Here is a 19,233-nt window from a genome sequence, read left to right as displayed (position 1 = left end):
AGAAGAAGCCCAACTTTGATAAGCACCATTGCCAGCTCAGTTCCATAAGGACCACAATTTCCAGTTTCTGCACTCCACTGAATGTGTTGGCGCCCCCCCCCCCCAGTTTTTTTGAGGTAGAGTCTTGCTATGTAGTTCAGGCTGGCCTTGAACTCACTATGGAGCCCAGGCTGGTATTGAACTCGTGGTGATCCTCCTGCCTCAGCCTCCCTAGTGCTGGGATTACGGGTGCGAGCCACCATGAGTAGCTCTTGTTTTCCTTATCAAACAACTTTACCATTCACCATCCTTTATGTTTGCTTCCAGTTTTCTTCATTTGTGCGATAACGTTGGACAAAGTTTAAATATCATTATGTTCCTATGATGATTTGGAAGCTATAGAATAATTTTTAGGCTCTCCATGATTATCCTCAAATTTTTAGCATATATATTTGACTAATTTTCTAACGTATTCTACAGTTCTTCAATTTCTCTATCTGTACGAATTCAAGAACCTAATGTATTTGGGGCACACACTGAATACTCACCCATCTATCATGTTACTGTTTCCAGGAGCTTTGTTTTGGCTTGAAAAAAATCAATTCGTTTCTATGGAGTTTTCTCTCTCTTCATACTGAGAAAGAATAACATAGATTTCAATAATTATCAACATTATGCTAGTCTTATTTTGTCTTCTTGAACCCAGGGGCCTGTGCTCGGCAAGGAGCTACTACTGTCACCCGAATGCCCACCTCTTCTATTCAAGTGCACAGTCCTAGCATCCAGGGGTGGAGTTAAGATGCGAGAAGGTCATTAAGTCAGGAGACCTGGTCTCATGAATGGGGTTAGTGCGTTTCAGAAAGAACCCCGGGCCTGGCCTCTCCCACCATTAGAAGGCACATCCAGACAGCACCATCTACAAGCCGGAAGGGAGCCTCGCCCGACAGGGCATCTGCGCATGCTCGGACCCTGGACTTCCCAGCCTCCGGGACTCGCCGGAAAGCTGCTCAGTCTATGGTATTTTTTTTTTATAGCAGCCTGAACGGCCAAGACTTCAGAAACCATGAACCTTACCCAGTGCAGCCTGTACGTATAGTTTAGGCAATTTTAAGGGAGACCAGCAAGAGTCTGAACAGAAAACCCATACTACAGTGCTCAGGGGCAAGCATTGCCCCTGTTTTTGTCTATTTTCTTCCTTTATTTTTTTCTGTTGCCTTCTTTTAAGAAGATGAGGTCAGTTTTCTGTCATGTTTTTTCAGAACTTAATTTTTTTTTTTGGTACTGGGGATCGAACTCAGGACCTTTCACTTGCGAGGCAGGCGCCGGAACCACTGAACTAAATCCCCGGCAACAACTTAATTTTTTAAACATAGGTACTTCCTATGCCATTATAAAGGCTTAATACTCATTTTTAACTATTAATTTTCCCTCTGTCCTCTTCAGCCCCCTTGGGTCAAAAGGCTCTGATGGGAGGTTGGTGCTTGGATAGGGAAAAGTAACACCAGGTTGGTGCAGCAGACCCCCATGTCCATGAGATCTGCATTTACAGATCCGGCCAACTGCAGACCGAAAATGTTTTAAAAAAAAAAAAATGCTGGCAAGGCTGCGGGGGAAAAGGAACCTTTTTACACTGGTAGGAATGTAAACTAGTAAAATCACTATGGAAATCAGTATGGAGATTCCTCACACAAACTGAAAATAGAGATCCCATTTGACCCTGCTATTTCCCTTCTGGATATCTTTCCAAAAGTGAAAGTCATGTTACAGTGATACATGCATGCCCATGTTTGTAGCAGCACAATTTATAATAGCTAAATCTTGGAAACAGTTTACATGCCCATCAACAGATGAATGGTAAAGAAAATGTGGTAGTTATGCACAATGGAGTACTACTCTGCCATAAAGAAGGATAAACGAGTCATTTGTAGGAAAATGGATGCACCTTGAGACCACAATGTTAAGAGAAACAAATGAGATACACAATCTTAAATGTTGCATGATTTCTTTTATATGAGAAACCCCAAATATAGAACAAAATAAAAGCTAGGTAATAGTAAGTAGGGAGAGCTTTCTCAAATTGGAAGAGGAACAAGACATGGAGGAGAGAAGGGAGGGAAAGGGCATGGAAAAAAAAATTGAACAAAAAAATGGAAATCGACCTTTTGTAAATGGGAAGGGGACCAAACATTGGCAGGAACAGGGAGGGATGGGAGTCAGGGAATAAATAAAGAATTAAGATGTGTTATGTACATGTACCATTCCCCACAATGAACGTAATCATTATGTACTGCAAACATGTACTAATAAAAAAGATGCCCGTACAAAACATGTATTAACCTTTTTTGGTCAGTCTTTCCCGAACAATGCAATAGAGTAATTACTTCATGGCATTTACATAGTACTAGATCTTATAAGTAACCTAGAGACACTTTAAAGTGTATGTGAAGATGTGTGTAGGTTACATGCAAATACCACACCCTTTCATGTAAGAGCCTCGAACATCCATGAATTCTGGTATCTGTGGCATCCTGGCACCCACCCCAGGTGGATTCCAACCGGTGACTACAGTGTTCAAATGTCTGCGAATTCAAGTCACCAGAGGGAGACCCTGGCAGAGCTCTGAGGCTGAGGCAGGACAGAGCTGAGCCCCACAGCCCACTGCGGAGAACCCTGGTACATCCTGATTTCCATTACTCTGGCCCTTTAAGAAGGACTTAGAACTCAGCAGGGTTGGGGCTGTGGTCTCCTGGAAACTGAGGGACAGCAAACCCTGTGATTTCTGAGGTCACAGAGGCCCGTCAGGTAAAGCGGGGCAGGGACTGAAAAGTTCTCGTTCCCTTCTTCCTTCTGATTCCTTGGCCTCTCTCAGCCCTCCCTTTTCCACACCTCCCTTTGCTAGTTCTTCCCTTTCTCCCCCCTCTCTCTCTTTTTTGAGCCAAGCTCTCAATATGTGGCCCAGCCTGGCCTCGAACTCATGGTGATCCTCCTGCCTCAGCCTTCCCAGTGCTGGGGTTATAGGTGTGGGCCACCACACCCAGCCTCATTAGAGAAAATTTTTCAGTTATTTGTGGATTTTACAAAAAGTCTTGGAAGCTAAGCTGGGCAAGACATATGTCAGGCTGTCCCCAAATGGTCCCTGTCCTTCTGGCCTCCTCACTGTATACCACTCCACTTCCTGTGGCAGAATTTCTATGAGAGACATTTCTGGTGCCATTGCAGGTTAAAGAAAGCCTTTCTATGACATCACAGTTTGTAGAATATTCGGGTCTTAACGTTTTCTCTTTAAATTCTACTGTTGTCACTGTTTCCTTCTGGCATTCGACTTGCTAGAGCATCTACCAGCTGCTTGATTTTTCTCCTTTGACTCTGCCTAAATCATTAGACAATAATAGTCTTTTTTTAATCACCCGAGAAAATTTTTATCATGATTGGCACCCGCTGTTTATTTCTTAAAAGATCATTTTAATCTGTAAAATTCACATTTTTTTCTTGTTTCAAAGAAACATTGTTGCTTCTTACTTTTCCTGTTCGACTAATTTTGTTACCTTTCTCAGGTATGTTAATTATTCATTTGTGGATCGCCAGTGCTGGCCTGTGTGTTTATATTTTTCTTTAATTGTTTCACCCTTTTTGTCTTGTTTTGTTTTGTTTTGTTTTTAAAGAAAAACATTTATTGGTAAATTTTAGATATACATAATTATAACATTCATCATTGGGAATTTGTACCACTACAAGATATACCTTGTTTCTTCTTTTTTTCTCCAATCCCCCACCTTCCCTTATGTACAAAAGCTTTGTTTCCATTTTTTCCTTCAATTTTCTCTGGTTTCTTTTCTTGTCCCTCCTTTCCTTCCCCCTTCCCTAGTTCCCCTTCTCATTTGAACATTTTCTCCCCATTTCCCAATGTCTATTGTACATTTTAGTCCTCATTTCCACTTTTGGTTTCTCACATAAGAGAAACAATGTGATATTTAAACGTGTATCCAATTTATTTCACTTAAAAGTATGGTCTCAAGGTACATCAATTTATCTATAAGTATCTCAAGCTTATCCTTATTTATGGCAGAGTAGTACTCCATTATACACAAAAATCACATCTTTTTTTTTTTTTTTTTGGTACTGGGACTCAAACTCGGGTCCTTGTGCTTGCGAGGCAAGCGGCGGAACCACTGAGCTAAATCCCCAAATCACATCTTTTTTTATCAATTCATTGGTTGATGGGCATTTGGGGTGTTTTTCCAAGATATGGGTCTAGTTTTAATGCTTGGGATGTGGAAAGCCAGTTTTTTCAGCACCGTTTATTAAAGAAGCTATCTTTCCTCCAGCGAGGGTGTTTGGCTCCTTTGTCAAAGATGAGGTGGCTGAGTGTGTCTGGAGTTGTTCCTGCATCTTCCAATCTGTTATATTGATCCTTGGGTCTGTGTTTTTGGCACTAACATGCTGTTGTTGTTTTTAATCACAGTAGCTTTGTAGAATAATTTCAAGTCAGGAATTGTGATGCCCCCTGCCTTGGCTTTGTTGCCCAGAATTGCCTTTGCTATTCTAGGTCTCTTCTGGTTCCAAATGAATTTTAGAATTTTTTTTCTAATTCTGTGAGATATGCTATTGGAAGTTTGATCGAGGTTGCATTTAAGCAGTATAACAATTTTGGAAGTATGGCCATTTTCACTATATTAGTTCTTCCTACCCATGCACAAGGGATATCTTTCCATTTTCTGATATCCTCTTTGATCTCCTTTTTCAGAGTACTGTAGTTTTCAATGTAGAGGTCTCTTACTTTCTTTGTTAGATTGATTCATAGGTATTTAATTTTTTTTTGGATGCTATCATTAAAGACGTTTCCCTAATTTCTTTCTCAGTAAGTTTGTTATTCATGTACAGGAAGGCTATTGATTTTTGTCTTGACTTTGTATCCAACTGTGCTACTGAATTTGGTTATTAAATCCAGAAGTCTTTTTGTAGAGATTTTGGGGTCTTCCATGTAAAGTATCATGTCATCCACAAATACTGATAATTTAACTTCTTCCTTTCCTATTCTTATTCCTTTTATTTCTCTTTTATTTAATTGCTGTGGCTAATGTTTCCAGAACTGTATTGAATAAGAGTGGTGACAGTGGACATCCTTGTCTTGTTCCTGTTTTAGAGTGAAATGCTTCAGTTTTTGTCCATTTGGTATGATGTTGGCCATTGTTTTGTAATAGATGGCTTTTGCCAGATTGAGATAAAGATCAATTTTCTGTAGGATTTTTATCAGAATGGGTGTTGGGCTTTCTCAAAGGCTTTTTCTGTATCTATTGAGATGATCATATGGTTTTTGTCCTTGGCTTTGTTAATATGGTGTATTACATTTATTGATTTGCATATGTTGAACCATTTTTCTATCCCTGGGATGAATCCAAACTTGTTAATGGTGTGTAATCTTCTCGATGATTTGCTGCATTCTGTTTGCTAGTATCTTATTGAGGACTTTTGCATCTATGTCCATTAGGGAAATTGGCCTCTAGTTCTCTTTTTTAGTTGGGTCATTCTCTGACTTTGGTATCAGGGTAATGCTTGCTTCCAGGAATGAATTTGGGAATATGCTTCTCTTTCAATTTCATTAAAGAGTTTGAGAAATAGTGGCATTAGGTCTTCTCTAAATTTCTTATAGAATTCAGCAAGGAATCTGTCAGGGCCTGGGCTTTTTTTGTTGGTAAGTTTTTAATTACATCTTCAATTTTATTGATTGATGTTGATTCAGTTTTGGCAATTCGTATGTATCTAGGAATCTGTCCATTTCTTCTATGTTTTCCATCTTATTAGAATACAGGTTCTCAAAACAGGTATTGATGATCTTCTGGATTTCTTCTGTTGTGATTTTACCTTTTTGATTCCTAATTGCACGGATTTGAGTCTTTTCTTTCCTTTTTTGATAAGGCTGTCTAAGGGCTTGTCAATTTTATTTAATCTTTCAAAGAACCATCTCTCTCTCTCTCTCTCTCTCTCTCTCTCTCTCTGTCTGTCTCTCTCTCTCTCTCTGTCTTTTTACCTGGGATGAAACTCGGAACCTTGGGCTTGTGAGGCAGGTGGTGGAACCACTGAGCTAAATCCCTGGCCCAGAACCAACTCTTTGATTCACTGATTCTTTGTATTGCTTTCTTACTTTCCATTGCATTAATTTCTGCTCTAATCTTCATAATTTCCTCCCTCATATGAGCTTTGAGCTTAACTTGTTCTTCTTTTTCTAGAAGCTTGAGGTTCAATATTAAGTTGTTCATTTGAGCCGGCTCTGTTTTCCTGATATGAGTATTCACTGCTTTTATTGTGTCCTATAAATTCCAGTATGTTGAATTGTCATTATCATTTAATTGCAGAAACTGTCTAATTTCTTCTTTAATTTCATCTGTGACCTATTGGTTGTTTAGGAGGGTGTTGTTTAATTTCCACGTGTTTATGAAGTTCTTGTGGTTGCTTTCACCATTGATTTCCAGTTTCATTGCACTATGGTCTGATAATACACATGGGATAATTTCAATTATTTTGCATTTACTTAAGCATGTTCTATGAGCTAGTATGTGGTCTATTTTGGAGAATATCCCATGTGCAGCTGAGAAGAATGCGTATTCTAAAATGTTGTGGGGTGGAACACTCTGTAGATATCTACTAAGTCCATTTGTTCAAAAGTTTGGTTCAATTCTGATATTTCATTGTTGATTTTTTTCATCTAGATGACCTGTCTCTTTGTGACAGTGGGGTATTGAAGTCTCCCATTACAATTGTGTTAGTGCTTATTTGAAACTTAGTCTTGGTATACAAGGAAGAACAACTGATTAGCACAATTATGTCACCTTGGCTAAAGTAGTACAATCAGCAAATAACAATAGCATCAAATACAGCCTACTGAATGACAAACTATAGTAACTAGGAATTCGCTACCCTTATCCACTGAACTAGATTTGTGGCTATGTCACAAAATCTAGAATGAACCAGAAAATTGTATGTAATAAATAAGCCCTTACCATGGCGATTTTACTGTAAGGGGAGATGATTTAGCAAGGGGTGGGGGGAAAAGTAGAGAAAAAGAAGATGAGTTTAGAAGCAAGGCTGGAGGGCAAAGGAAGACCTCACACAAACTTTGGGAAACTGGTAAAGAAGGTAGGAGGGAAAGAGAGAAGGAAGAAATAAAAACAAGTACAGAACAGAACAACCACAGCAAAACAACTAGCAACTGTTCACGCTCATGTAAAAACAAGAACAACCAGGAAAAAATAAAGCAGAACAAAACACAAGCTGAGAAATGAGGAAAAGAAAAGAAAAAAGAAGAAGAAAATCAGGAGAAAAAAGGAAAAGAGAGAAAAAGAAGTCCAATCCAAGGTGTGTCTCTGCTGTCACTGGTAGACAATGTGGGCAGACAGAGTCCACATCTGAGTTGTTGAATCCCAGCTGTTGATTTATGGTGGGGGTGTAGATAATCCCAGCAAGCCTGGACCTTTCCTTCCACTGAAGTTCAGGCTGGGTTCTAGCTATGACGCTGGGACTGGGTTTGTTGAGTCTGTCCCACTCTGTGTGCCTCCTGCTGGCTTGAACTCACCACCCTCACCGTTGACACCAGGAGCCACTAGATGGAGTGGGGCTTTGCTGTTCTGGGTTCCAAGCTCAGTTGGCCCCTCTCTAAGATGGCTCCTGGCCAATCCCCCTCTCCTGATGTCTGAACCTGAATAACTCACCAGCCACTTCAGTCCGCCGTGGCCATTGCTGTGTTCCTCTGGTGCTTTTCTCAATGGAGACCTCTGGGATCACCAGTAGTCACCACATGTCTGCAGGTTTGATCTGCCCTTCCTATGCCATGAGTCTGGACTCTGGGACAAAGTGCCGCCTGCCCCCTAACCTCTTTTTTTGTTGAAGTCTCTCTCTTGGCTCTCTCTGTGGACTTCAATTCTCACTTCAGGTGCTTCCTAGGTCCCAGGGACCCATTTCCCTCCTTCTCCTCCTCCTGCTGCTATATTCCAATGTCTGGACACCAAATCCTGGAAAGCTTCTTTTTCTGCTGCTCACCACTCCACCATCCTCCTTTTTGGTTTTTTGAGACAGGGTCTCCCTATGTAGTTCAGTCTGGCCTTGAACTCACTATGGAGCCCAGGCTGGCATCAAATGCACAGCAATCCTCCTGCCTCGGCCTCCCAAGTGCTGGGATTACAAGTGTGTGCCCCCATGCTTGGCTTTTTCTTTGACTTTCATGGAGTTTTCTATGTGGACTTTTTCATGTCTGAGAGTAGCTTTTTTTTACAAAAGACTTCTTATATTTAGATTTTAAGTTATATTAGTTTATAAAAATAACAAACTTAGGGGCCGGGGATTTAGCTCAGTGGTTTTGCCACCTGCTGCACAAGCTCAATGACCTGTGTTCAATCCCTGGTACCAAAAAACCCCCACCAAATTTAAATATGTAGTGTTCATTAAGTTTTAAAGTTTATAACTGTTATAATTTTATTTATGTATCCTATATATTTTATATCAAATGAGAACCACTTTGATAAATTCAAGGTGACAAAATAGATTTCAATTAACATTTGGTCCCAGCTTCCTTTATATTTATTAAGTTATTAATGATCTCAATTGTACTTAAGAAATTGGTACATTGGATTTTTCTTTTGTAATTCAAATTATTATTGAAAAAGTTGGTGAGTCAGATGCAATTATAAGAAACAAAAAGAGATTCCATGTATTCTTTACCCATTTCCCCAGTGGTTACATCTAAGAGCAAGCTATAGTATAATATCCAACCAAACATTGATACCAGTGCAATCTACTGATCGTATTCACATTTTTCTACATGACTTGTACTGGGTGTATGTGTGTGTTTAGTCTAATAACTATCACATGGATAGGTTCTTATATCCACCACTACAGTCAAGAGATAGTATACCTGGGAATGGTGATGCAGGCCTGTAGTCCTAGCACTCTCAGAGGCTGAGGCAGGAGGATCGAATCTTTGAGCCTAGACTGGGGAATTTAGGGCCTTAGTGAGAACTTGTCTCAAAATTTAAAAAAGGCTGAGGATATAGCTTGTGCAAATGCCCTGGGTTTTACCCTCAGTGCCTGTCCGTGGCCACACACACACACACACACACACACACACGTTCAGGAGAATTGCTCCTTTAATTCCTTTTGTCTCACCTTTTTGTCCTACTTGTTTACCTTCCCCCTCAATTATTCTCTTTGCCCCACTTTTTCCCTCTTGTTCTTAACCTTTGCATCCACTAATCAATTCTCCATTTCAAAATTCTGTCCTTTCAAAAAGCTTATATAAACGGAATGGTCTAAGTAACGTTTTAGGACTGGATTTTTTCCTGAGTTCTCATCTGGACGTGTGTAAAGTTGCTTATTGTACTTCCGGTAACCATGCCTCTGCTTCATTCCTTCTGTTAGTAACTCACATCTTCTCTCCTTCACTCTTTTTCTCATCGTTTCAGGGTCATTAGAAGTTTATCAATTTTTATTGATCTTTTCAGAGACAGCCTTTTTACTGATTTTTCTCTGCTGTCTTTGTTTTCGGTTTTATTGATTTCTGCTCCTGTTTTATATTTCTTCCTCTCACTTTCCTTGTCAGGGTTCAAGCCTAGGTTCCCCACTTGGCTTTCTCTGACACTGAAATGTGGGGGGTTCCTTACTGGGGGGCACAGACACCTTCCTAGCTGGGAGGGCTGGACGTGCCTTGCTGCTGCTTCTCGGGTGATTTCTTGATGGTGAAAGTCCTGTGCCCTAGGCCTCCTCTTATACCACCCCAGGGGGAAGGGTCGGGGTGTCTTGTTACTACTGGGTGTAGATGGACCAGGAATATCTAATGACATTGCAAGGAGGGGCTGACACTCCCAGCTCCCTATCTGGCTTCTCTGACCTCATCCTTGTGGAAAGTCGTGGAGACAATCCAGGCTCCCACCCTGGGTGGTGATGGGCTTTGGCTGATATAGGGCAGGCTTGGCCTTGAAGTTCTCTCTCTTGCTAGGCTGCCCTCTTCCTGGTCCTTTGCCTACAGGAAAAAGGCTTTGATTGGGGATTTAGGTTTTTGACTTGTGTGTTTTTTGCACTGTACCCAGCATGCCTTCCATTCTGGAGGGGACACCCTCAGCTCCTTACACTGCCTGGATTAACCTACTTTATGAATTCCTAACTTCTATCTCTGGCCATAGACTACAGCATCCAGACACCTCTAATGACCCCCTAAAGATGGGAAAGTCTTAGTCTTAGGGTGTCTTATAGCAGGTACTTGGTAGCCAAACTAGATCTGGATTTCTAGGCTGACCTCTGCACCCCATATCTGGGCAGCCTTGGCTAACCCTCGGTGTACATTTCTGTCTACACTGCAGGTAACCACTGGCCCCTGAGAGGGCTTTTTGGAAGCTCCACAGAAGCAGCAGGTCTCTGTTGTATTCTAAGCTGCCGAAATGTCGTCACATTGCTGACTGCAGTTGTTGCTGCTCCTGTGGTCACCATGATAGTCTTTCACATCTCCCATGGCTCTGACAGCTGTCATCCACATCTATCCAGTCTTTGCCATTGAACATGGAAGTCAAGCTTCCTTTGGCTTCCTGGAGAATACAAAGCATTTATTCACTGAAATTTTCTTTTGTATTTTTAACATAATCATCCACGATGCTCTTAGCCTCTGTCTTTTTCCTGCTACACTCTTCTTTGCTGTAGAAATTGCACATATCCTCTGCTGCTCTTTCTCATGTTGACTCACCTTTGGGTGAATGGGCATCGGTCTATTCTCACCTGCTGTTTGCTCCCAAATCGTGTGTGGAGATGCCTTGTGGTTCCTTTGCCGGGTTCCTAGCCATCCCTACATAAGCCCGGCCCTCAGCAGAGCCTTGATCCTGAACCTTCTTACCTGTTCAGCCTCTGAGTTACCTGCACAGGGAGTGGTGGAAACAGGGTTCATGGGGAGCCTTTCCCTGAGGGTTTTGTTTGTACTGCAACTCTGAATTTGTTGAACACCTCAGTCTTGGGCTACCTCTGTGAAGCGGGGTGCAGCTTGTTTTCTGGGTTTAGGGTTTGTTTCTCCATGATGGGGGGATTAAAAAAAACTGTGCTGGGGCTGAGGATTTAGCTCAGTGGTTTTGCCGCCTGCGTCGTAAGCACAAGGACCAAGTTCGATCCCCGGTACCAAAAAAACAAAAAAAACAAAACTGTACTGAGGATCAAATCCAGGGGTGCTCTACAACTGAGCTGCATTTTGAGACAGGCTTTCACTAAAAGTTACCAAGGCTGTGCTCAAACTCTGATCCTCCTGCCTCAGCCGAGTACAGCAGCTGGAATCACAGGCATGTGCCACCTCACCTGGCTTCTCCATTTCCATTTTGTCTTTAGCCTAGGTCTGTTCTTGGTGGCTATCTTTAAAGATGGCTTTTGTACACATGGTACCACGTCCTCGTCTCTTAGAAATACTTGGGGGGGTGAGAGAGACCGAAATCTTATTTTTCTCCATTTGCCCACACCCAAGCCTCTTCCAGGGACAGCCCTGCCTTCCCATCACACCTGCACCCCACACCAGGGCCCACTCAGGCTGGACACAGACTTGTGTCTTAGGTGCTGTCAGCCCAAGGCCCTGTTTTGCTGTGTGCTGCCCTGGGCTTCTGGCTTCTGGATGACCAAGGGCTTATATTTTAATGCTTTTCAGGGAACAGGAGGATTCCAGCCTTGGTCTCCTAGGTTATAATAGCCCATCTCACGGGCCGTCTGAGACCAAGCATTTTAAGCTCTGCCCAAGGTGGGAGCAGGATGGAGAAGGGTAGAAAACGTTGACCTGTAAATCACCGAGCCAGAGGCTGCCTAGCCCAGCTGGCCACAGGATGAACACAGCTGGTCGCTCACTGAGGGAGATGAAAGGCCCAGGGTGCAGAACACCTGATGCCTAGAAACTCCCTTCCTCTTTAGTCCTCTTAGGTCCCTGGAGAGGGAAACCTAAGGAAAATCTAGCGCCACCCCTCCCTAGAATATGTGGCCACTCCAAAGTGTCTGAACTTCACTTCATTGACCCTAGAGGACAGTTAGTGGGGAAAAAAAATCACAGAGCTGACTTTGGAATCAGGTCCGCATTTGCTCAAAGAAAGACTCCAGAATTGACTATCCGTGCAACTTTGGACGAGCCATTTTATCTTTCTGGGCCTCGGTTTTCCCGTCTTCCCATGAATGTAATCCCTAGACCTGTCCGGGTGCGAGAAGTCTGTCGGAGGTGTTCCCGTTCTAGGTGTGCCCTGGCTCCGCCCCCGCTCCTGCCCCGCCCCACCCCGCCCCCAACCCGGCCTCAGGTTCGGCCTCCGGCCCGCTCCATGGCAAGAGCCCCTCCCTCGCCGCTCTTGCGATACCTCCCCCAAGCCACGCGGTGGCGCTGAGGCTCCGCCGGGGCCGGGGGCTTCCGCCGACGTGCGGGGGCGCGCAGGCGTTTGTGGACCCCGACGGCGGCGGCGAGGCGTAGGGCGGTCGCGGTGAGTTCGGCGAGCTCGGGGTTTTCACACTCAGGTCCCCGCTCCCGGCGGGTAGGATGAGTGAGTGAGTGGGCGACGCGGATCACGGCCGGGGCGACGATGGCAGCGCGGGATGCGACGCCTGACCTTGCGCTGGGCCCGCGGCGCCTGGGAGGCGGCCCTGGTGGGGGCCCGGCGCCCCCTCCCTGCCCCTTGGCTTCCGGGGACCCCGTGAGGCTCCTCCGCCCGTGGGCGGGCCAGGGACCTGGGCTCTGATCCGGCCCTGCCCACCTCCCCTGCAGGCTCTCTCAGCAGTCACCCTGGCCCTGCTCTGTTTGGACGGTGTCTTCCTATCCTCGGCCGAGAATGACTTTGTCCACCGGGTCCAGGAGGAGCTGGACCGCTTCCTGCTGCAGAAGCAGCTGTCAAAGTACGCAGGTGTGAGGGAGCCGCTTTGATTTGGGGAAGGGCAGGATTTGTAGCCTCCCCCAGGTGCAGCACCCAGGTAACTGGCTGGCAGCTGGCCCGGACCTCGCCTTTCACCTTAACCTCTGCCGCCAGTCTCTTCCTTTGTAATTCTCAGCATCACCCCAAGACTGACGGGCCTGCATAGCTCCAGGGATGACTTTATGCTGAGGTCCTTTGCGCCTGGCCTTGGACCGGTGGGGCAGAGCGGGCCTGGCGTTAAACCCACTGTTAACCTAGGAGTGTATCTGGGAGGAGTCAGGCCCCTGGGGGGATGGGAGCACCCCCCCCCAGCACTTCTTCCGGTCCCTTCCCAGGGTTCTGCTTTTCCCCCCACTGTCCAGTCGCCTGCGGTACCTGATCCATAGAACAGCGGAGAAGTTTGATCTCTTGAGCAGCTTCTCTGTTGGTGAAGGCTGGAAGAGGAGGACTGTCATCTGTCACCTGGACGTCAGGTGTGTGTCCTGTCACCTTGGAGCGCTCTCAGCCCTTAGTTCCTTGTGGCAGGCCGGCTGGCCAGGCCCGGGGAGGGTGCAGCTTGGCAGGAACTGGGCAGAGAGCCAGCCCAGCGGCCTCTACCTCTGCTCCTACCCCGTTTTGTAAAGTCAGTGTTGCTGTTTGCTTCGGCAGACGCGCACAGCTTGGGGAATTCACAGCTTTGGCAAATTCGGCTCTTCCTGTTGTGCCAGGTGAGGGTGGGTCTGCCCACGTTCTTGGTCAGCCTGTGCCCCAGAGAGATGATGGAGCAGGGCAGCCCCTGCCCTGCTGTCAGTCACCTCTTCCCAGTCGCATCTTGCAGAATGAGCATCTTAGCGTAGTGGCTCTGATCCTAGTGTTTACAGTTGCACGTTTTTCTAGTTCCACAGTGGGAGTAGCTACCCTGTGTGGTGTGTGAACAAGCCTCGGGGATCTCTGATTTGATTCTAGCACCTGGAGGCAAGCCAGCGTTTGGGGCTTGTCAGTGATGGGATTCTGGCTCAACCAGGGTGCCTTCCTGAGGGGGTTGTGAGTCATTTCGGCTTTGGTTTCTACCTAATGCTGACTTGACAGTGGCACGCCTGAATGACAGCCCCGTATTCCTGTGGGCCCAGACACACTCTGATCACCTCCTCCTGTTCTGCTCCAGGGTACTGAGTTCACACGGGCCCTGCCGCCCTCCTGCCGGCCACCCCGGCAAATACCATGGTCCTCGGCCCACCTCGAACCAGGGAGCGGGTGCCGGTCCCCAAGGTGCACGGGCTGGCTGGTGGCATCGTGGACGCAAGCCCGACCAGCCTTTGTATGTGCCCCGGGTGCTGCGCAGGCAAGATGACGGGGCAGTGACCTCCACCCCAGGGGTCAAGGGAGAGGCCCCCGCTGGTGGGGTCTTGGAAGAGTCCGGAGATGCAGGTGCTGGGGACCCCGACGCTGATCAAGGACTCCCCGTGTTGATAACTCAGGAAACGGCGGACCTGAAGGGCCCAGGCCAAAGTTTCGAGAATGAAACACGGCTGGAGCCAGCTGACACTGGGCCCCCAGGGCCTGAGAGTCCCTCAGGGAAGGCCTGTGGGGTGGAGCTAGCCAAACAGCTAGGGTCCAGTGTGCAGCCAGCCCTGAAGGAGGAGGATGCGAGTCAGCTGGAGCAGATTCTGAAGGACAAAGAGAAGGAGGACGAAGGAGAAGAGGGCAGCTGCTCCGAGGAGGAGCGCAGTGAGCTGCTGCAGGAGGTGATAAGGCTCTTGAGCCCAGAAAAGGGAGGGCGGAAGTGAGGTGGGTGTGGCCACAGGTGGGTGGGGACGGAGGGTCATGGAGTGGAGGGTGGGCGGCGTTGCTGTGGCTCAGGCCTGGTGTTGGGTGATAGTGGTTCTTTAGGGAATATGAGGTAGGAGGTGTAGATTGGGTCCTGGCTCAGCCAATTAGGAGCTAATTGACCCTGGGCAAGTAACTCGCTTTTCTAAATCTGTTTCCTCCTCTTCAAGGTGAAGGAGACAGCGCACAGGCAGGTGCTCACTCCAGAACTCCAGAACACCACCCCCTGCCTGCTTTTTATTACAAATTGCTTTTCCTTGGAACCGAGTGCCTGCTCGATTTTGGCTTCGGGTCCCATTGGGAGGGTGGAGCCTTTGCTGTCTTGTACGTGAGGGATACAGATCGTACAGACTTGCTTAGCATCACCTCTTTCATAAGGGAAGGGACCATCCTGGGCTTCCACCCAGCTCTGTCTACTGAGTACAACTCTGGGAAAAACTACCTCTTTGCACTCAGCTTCCCCCTCTGAAGAGTGAGTGTCCACACTGAGCTTTTCAGGATGACGTGAAGCATGTGGGTGCCAGTCACCCCGTGGGGACTCCATATGCGAAGCGCCCTTCCCTGAACGCCCGCAGCCTGATCTCCCAGCCTTTGTCTGGGGTTGTGCTCGGGGTTCCTGCTGGGCTGGGGTCCCCCTCCCTGCAGAACTCTCAGAGTGGTTTTGAAAGGAGTTGTTTGGGACTCTGAGTCCCAGAGCTCCCCTTGCCAAGGGCTCTGCTCACTCCCAGATCACAGCCAACCTGACGGAGAAGGAGATTCAGGTAGAGAAGGCCCAGCTCGACCTGTCCTGTTTCTCGGAGGAGCTGCCTGGGGAGAAGGACCTGGCCCATGTGTTGGAGATCTACGACTTCGAGCCGGCACTCAGGACGGAGGACCTGCTGGCCACGTTCTCTGAGTTCCAGTGAGTGGTGGCCATGGGCTGGGGTGGGAGGCAGGTGCCTGCCTCCTGGAGAGGACCTAGGACAGCCCTTTGTTGCTGAGGGAGCTTCCCACCTCGCCCCAGGACCTAATGCTACAGAAAGAGAGGCAGAAGGTGGGTCCGTCGCTTGAGCTCTGCTCGGGGCAGGTCTGCTCGCTGGCCGTGGCTGGGAAGGGAGAGCAGTGCTGTGGTTGTAGACACGTTCTAGGGTGGCCCTTGCAAGTCCGCGCCTCCTACTCCCTGCCCCCTGCCAGCTGCCCAGCGTGTCTGCGGCAAGCCAAGGGCCATTTCAGTGTGCAGCTTTTTTCTGGGGGTCTGGCTTAAGCCAGGGAGGCCAGGGAGATACTCAGAGACAAGACTTGTTGATGTTCTCAGATTCCTCTGGATTCAATTTCTGTCTTTGTCTCTGTTTTTTAATTCTCGTTTTCTGTTCTCCACTACTCTACTTTTCTGAATGGGCTTTTTATTTCCATGTATTTATTTATTTTGAAAAAGGGCTCCCTGTGTTGTTCAGGCTGGCCTGGAACTCAGAGCCATTCTCCTGCCTCAGCCTTCCAAGTGTGCACAGGTGTGCCACCTTCTGACTGCTTCCTGTCCCATCTTCCTTTGTGCTCCCCAGGCTGAAGGGGGCATGGTGTGCCCTTCTGTTCTCTGTCCCCAATGGTATGGCAGTGTCACCAGAGGAGCTGGGCGCCCAGGAAGGAAGCTGACTGGAGCAGGGTCCCAGATATGCTTGTTCTGGCTCCTGTCACAAGCCCTATACCCTCCAGCCTTGGAGCCCATCTGGCTCCATCTGGCTGGGACATGCTGGGGAGGCACCTCCTTCACCCTGGCCTTGTGCCATAGGAGCCGTTCGCGTCCTGGTCCTTCAGTGTGGACCCCGGGGACCAGCTTGACCTGTTTCAGGGTCACATTTGTCTTTGTGAAGCTGATCTGATGCTTTTCACCTCCTTCCTGGAAGAGATGTACTCTTGTCTTGCAGACGAAGTGTTCCAGCATTGGAGGTGGGAGGGAACTTTCCTGTGAGATCCACAAGAAGGGGCTTGGTCACTGGCCTTTGTAGCCACCTGTGTCTTCTCCACACAGGGACAAAGGGCTCAAGATCCAGTGGGTAGACGACACGCACGCACTTGGCATCTTCCCCTGCCTGGCCTCAGGTAAGGGGGCTTTGTGGTGGGCTCCTCCTCATCTCTGAGAGGCATTTGCAGGGACCCTGTCTCCAGGGCCACCGTCTCTGGGTGCAGGTCACCTTGGGCCCACAGGTTCCACCTCCTGCCAGCCTGAGCTGCAGTTTGGGGGTTCTCAGGACATCTCTGGCCTTTACCGTTCCTGTTGGTGCCTCCTGAGCAAAGGACTTCAGGTTCTGTGGTCACAGGCCAAGCCCTAGGTCTGTCCACATGCTGAATGAGGTCATCGGCAAGTGCTGGTGTTACAGGTCCCCAGCTTCCCATACTGGTGGTTTCATGGGGTTCATGGAGAAGCTTTCTCACTCTGTTGTCATGTCAGCCTCAGGTAGGGTGGTGCCTCGTCCCACACATGCAGGCTGAGTTCCCAGAATGCCAGCGTGAAGCCTTTGATGTCGAAGCTAGGGGCGCCTCACAGCTGCCTCTGACTCCAGCTTGTCCCTCTTCGGTCACTTTCCCTCACCCTGCCGCCCTAGTGGTCACCCTGGGTGTATTTTTTAATAGGGACCCTTGCTGCCCTGAACTGCACAGCCTTCTGTACACCAGAAGGGGGTACCTCCTGCACTGCTGCGGCCTGGTCCTCAGAGCCTGGGCCCTGGGGGGCGTTCTGGGAACAGAGGGATGGGGCGGTTGGGGAGTCCCTGGAAGGGAGGCAGGGAGGCCACCAGCTGCCATGGGAGGAGCGGGCCTCGGCAGGAGGTGGCAGTGGCTGTCTCTGGGCTCTGTGGCAGTATGACAAGAGCAGGTCATGTCCTGGCCTCAGTTTCCTCATCTGTAAAGCAACAGATGGCAAGGGACTGACCTCCCCCAGCTCTGTCTTGCGTGCTCTGTGAATAGCCCGGGTGCTCCATGGCTGAGCATGACTGGGGCAGAGAGCGCAGGTGCCCAGGGCATCTCGGGAGGCGCGTGGAGGAATGGGATGTAAGCTGGCTGTCTCAGGGTCACAGCCTTGCTGGTGCAACTGCTGCCTGGTGGCTGTGGTGTCACCTACGAGACAGGCGGGCGTCCCCCGAGCAGGTCTGCAGGGCTCGGGGCACGAGGGGCACAGCGGCCATCGTCTCCCGCCCAGCCAGAGCTGTGGCAGAGCAGCGCTGCCTGACGCGGGGTGGCCTGGCGGAGAGGTCCACACTCAGATCTGCTCGCCTCCCCCAGCTACTGAGGCTCTGACCAAGGACTTCTCCATTCTCAAGATCCGGCCGCTCACAGAGGGAACCAAGCAGTCGAAGCTCAGAGCCCTACAGAGGCCAAGTAAGGATGCCCTTGTCCCTGGTCGGGGGCCGCAGGCGGATGTGTTGGGTTTGGGCCTTGCGACTCTTCCTTGTGTAGTCCACTCTTTCAGTTCCCTGCGTTTTAGGAACCCCGGGGGTCTGTGCTGCCCTCCCCAGAGGGCCTGGGGGCCCAAGGGGGGTGGTGTCTGCAGCCACTGCCTGGGGCTGCCCCTGCTCGGCATCACAGGTAAAGCCTGGCCGCCTCCTGGGGGCTGTGGAGACCATGCCATTCAGGGTGTGGGTCAGCCCTAGGTGGATCCTGGCTCTGTCCTTTATCTCAGCTGACTTTGCACGAGTCACTTAGCCTGTGAGTGCATTTCTTTCCCTTTAACATAGGCAGATTGTCCATGGTAGGCAGGAGGCTTGAATGAGAGCATGCAGACTGCCTGGCCCCGAGACTCACTAATAAATGTTAGTCCCTGTCTTTCCTCCTTCTAGAAAGCACGCTGGAGGCTTTTAGGCCAGTTTTCCATGATTTCGAAACAGGCCAAGGGCAGGTCTTCCAGGGCAGCCAGGCCGTGTGGACGGCGATGAGGCCTCTGCCCAATCTTGTCTGTAGGGCCAAGTGCCCCGGGTGTACCATCCTGACTTGATTTCCCCAAAAGGCCCCGCAAGACAAGAGCATGGACCCTTCCCTACCCCACTGTAGAGTCAGCGAAACAGGTTCCAGGGGTGACAGGTTTGGGCCAGGGTCCCACCGGAGCACCGGTCCACAGCCTCACAGGGCCCTCTCTCAAAGCTCTGGCTGCTATGGTACAGACACTGGCTTCCGGCTACCCTGTGCCACAGCCCTGACTCAGGCCCCCCACTTGGTGGGGCCTTCCTTTCAGAGCTCCTGCAACTGGTGAAGGAGAGGCCACAGACAGATGCGGCAGTGGCCCGGAGGCTGGTGGCCCGGGCTCTGGGGCTCCAACACAAAAAGAAAGAGCGGCCTTCCGGCCCAAGTAACCTGCCGTCCTAAGGCCCCAGGCCTGGCTGCTCAGACTAAGCTGGGCACCAACACCACCAGCCCTTACAGACATCAGGAGCCCTGAGCCTCTGCGGAGCTTCACCATGGGGCCTGGGCTTTAGTTTGGTTTAATCCCAGAAATTGAGAAAAAATAAAAACTTGAAAGTTGTTCCAACTGCTTCAAAATGTGTTCTGTGATGGGACACTAGGGGGCGCTGTCCCATCTCCTATTGTG

General features: G+C 48.7%; 1 protein-coding gene across 5 annotated transcripts; it reads left to right on the top strand.

Annotated features, from left to right (window-relative positions):
• The first annotated feature begins 12,443 nt into the window (after window positions 1-12,443).
• Window positions 12,444-19,173, top strand: R3hcc1 (R3H domain and coiled-coil containing 1). 5 transcript variants are annotated; one of them, XM_004848344.4, is made up of 9 exons: window positions 12,544-12,609; window positions 12,728-12,855; window positions 13,235-13,345; window positions 14,017-14,596; window positions 14,849-14,872; window positions 15,407-15,579; window positions 16,684-16,754; window positions 17,934-18,029; window positions 18,880-19,173. In XM_004848344.4, exons 1-9 carry the CDS (start codon window positions 12,559-12,561, stop codon window positions 19,008-19,010), a joined length of 1,365 nt encoding a protein of 454 aa, XP_004848401.1. In that variant the 5' UTR covers window positions 12,544-12,558; the 3' UTR covers window positions 19,011-19,173. The 5 variants fall into 5 exon arrangements, with proteins under 5 accessions (XP_004848400.1, XP_004848401.1, XP_012928926.1 ...); XM_013073472.3 differs by having other exon boundaries at window positions 13,208-13,345; window positions 17,972-18,029; XM_004848342.4 differs by having other exon boundaries at window positions 13,208-13,345.
• Window positions 19,174-19,233: the final 60 nt, after the last annotated feature.

The sequence above is a fragment of the Heterocephalus glaber genome, unplaced genomic scaffold (assembly GCF_053883595.1).
Source record: "Heterocephalus glaber isolate CG9 unplaced genomic scaffold, H.glaber_assembly_v1.0 deba00001460, whole genome shotgun sequence".
NCBI classification, from domain to species: domain Eukaryota; kingdom Metazoa; phylum Chordata; class Mammalia; order Rodentia; family Bathyergidae; genus Heterocephalus; species Heterocephalus glaber.
Note: the sequence above shows the minus strand (reverse complement) of the source record. Positions and strands in the feature narration are given on the sequence as shown.

Coding starts and splice junctions, on each gene's coding strand:
- R3hcc1 (XM_004848342.4), top strand. CDS start 12,559: ATGCGACGCCTGACCTTGCGCTGGGCCCGCGGCGCCTGGGAGGCGGCC. Junction 12,856..13,207: donor CTGCAGAAGCAGCTGTCAAA/GTACGCAGGTGT, acceptor GTCCCTTCCCAG/GGTTCTGCTTTTCCCCCCAC. Junction 13,346..14,016: donor ATCTGTCACCTGGACGTCAG/GTGTGTGTCCTG, acceptor GTTCTGCTCCAG/GGTACTGAGTTCACACGGGC.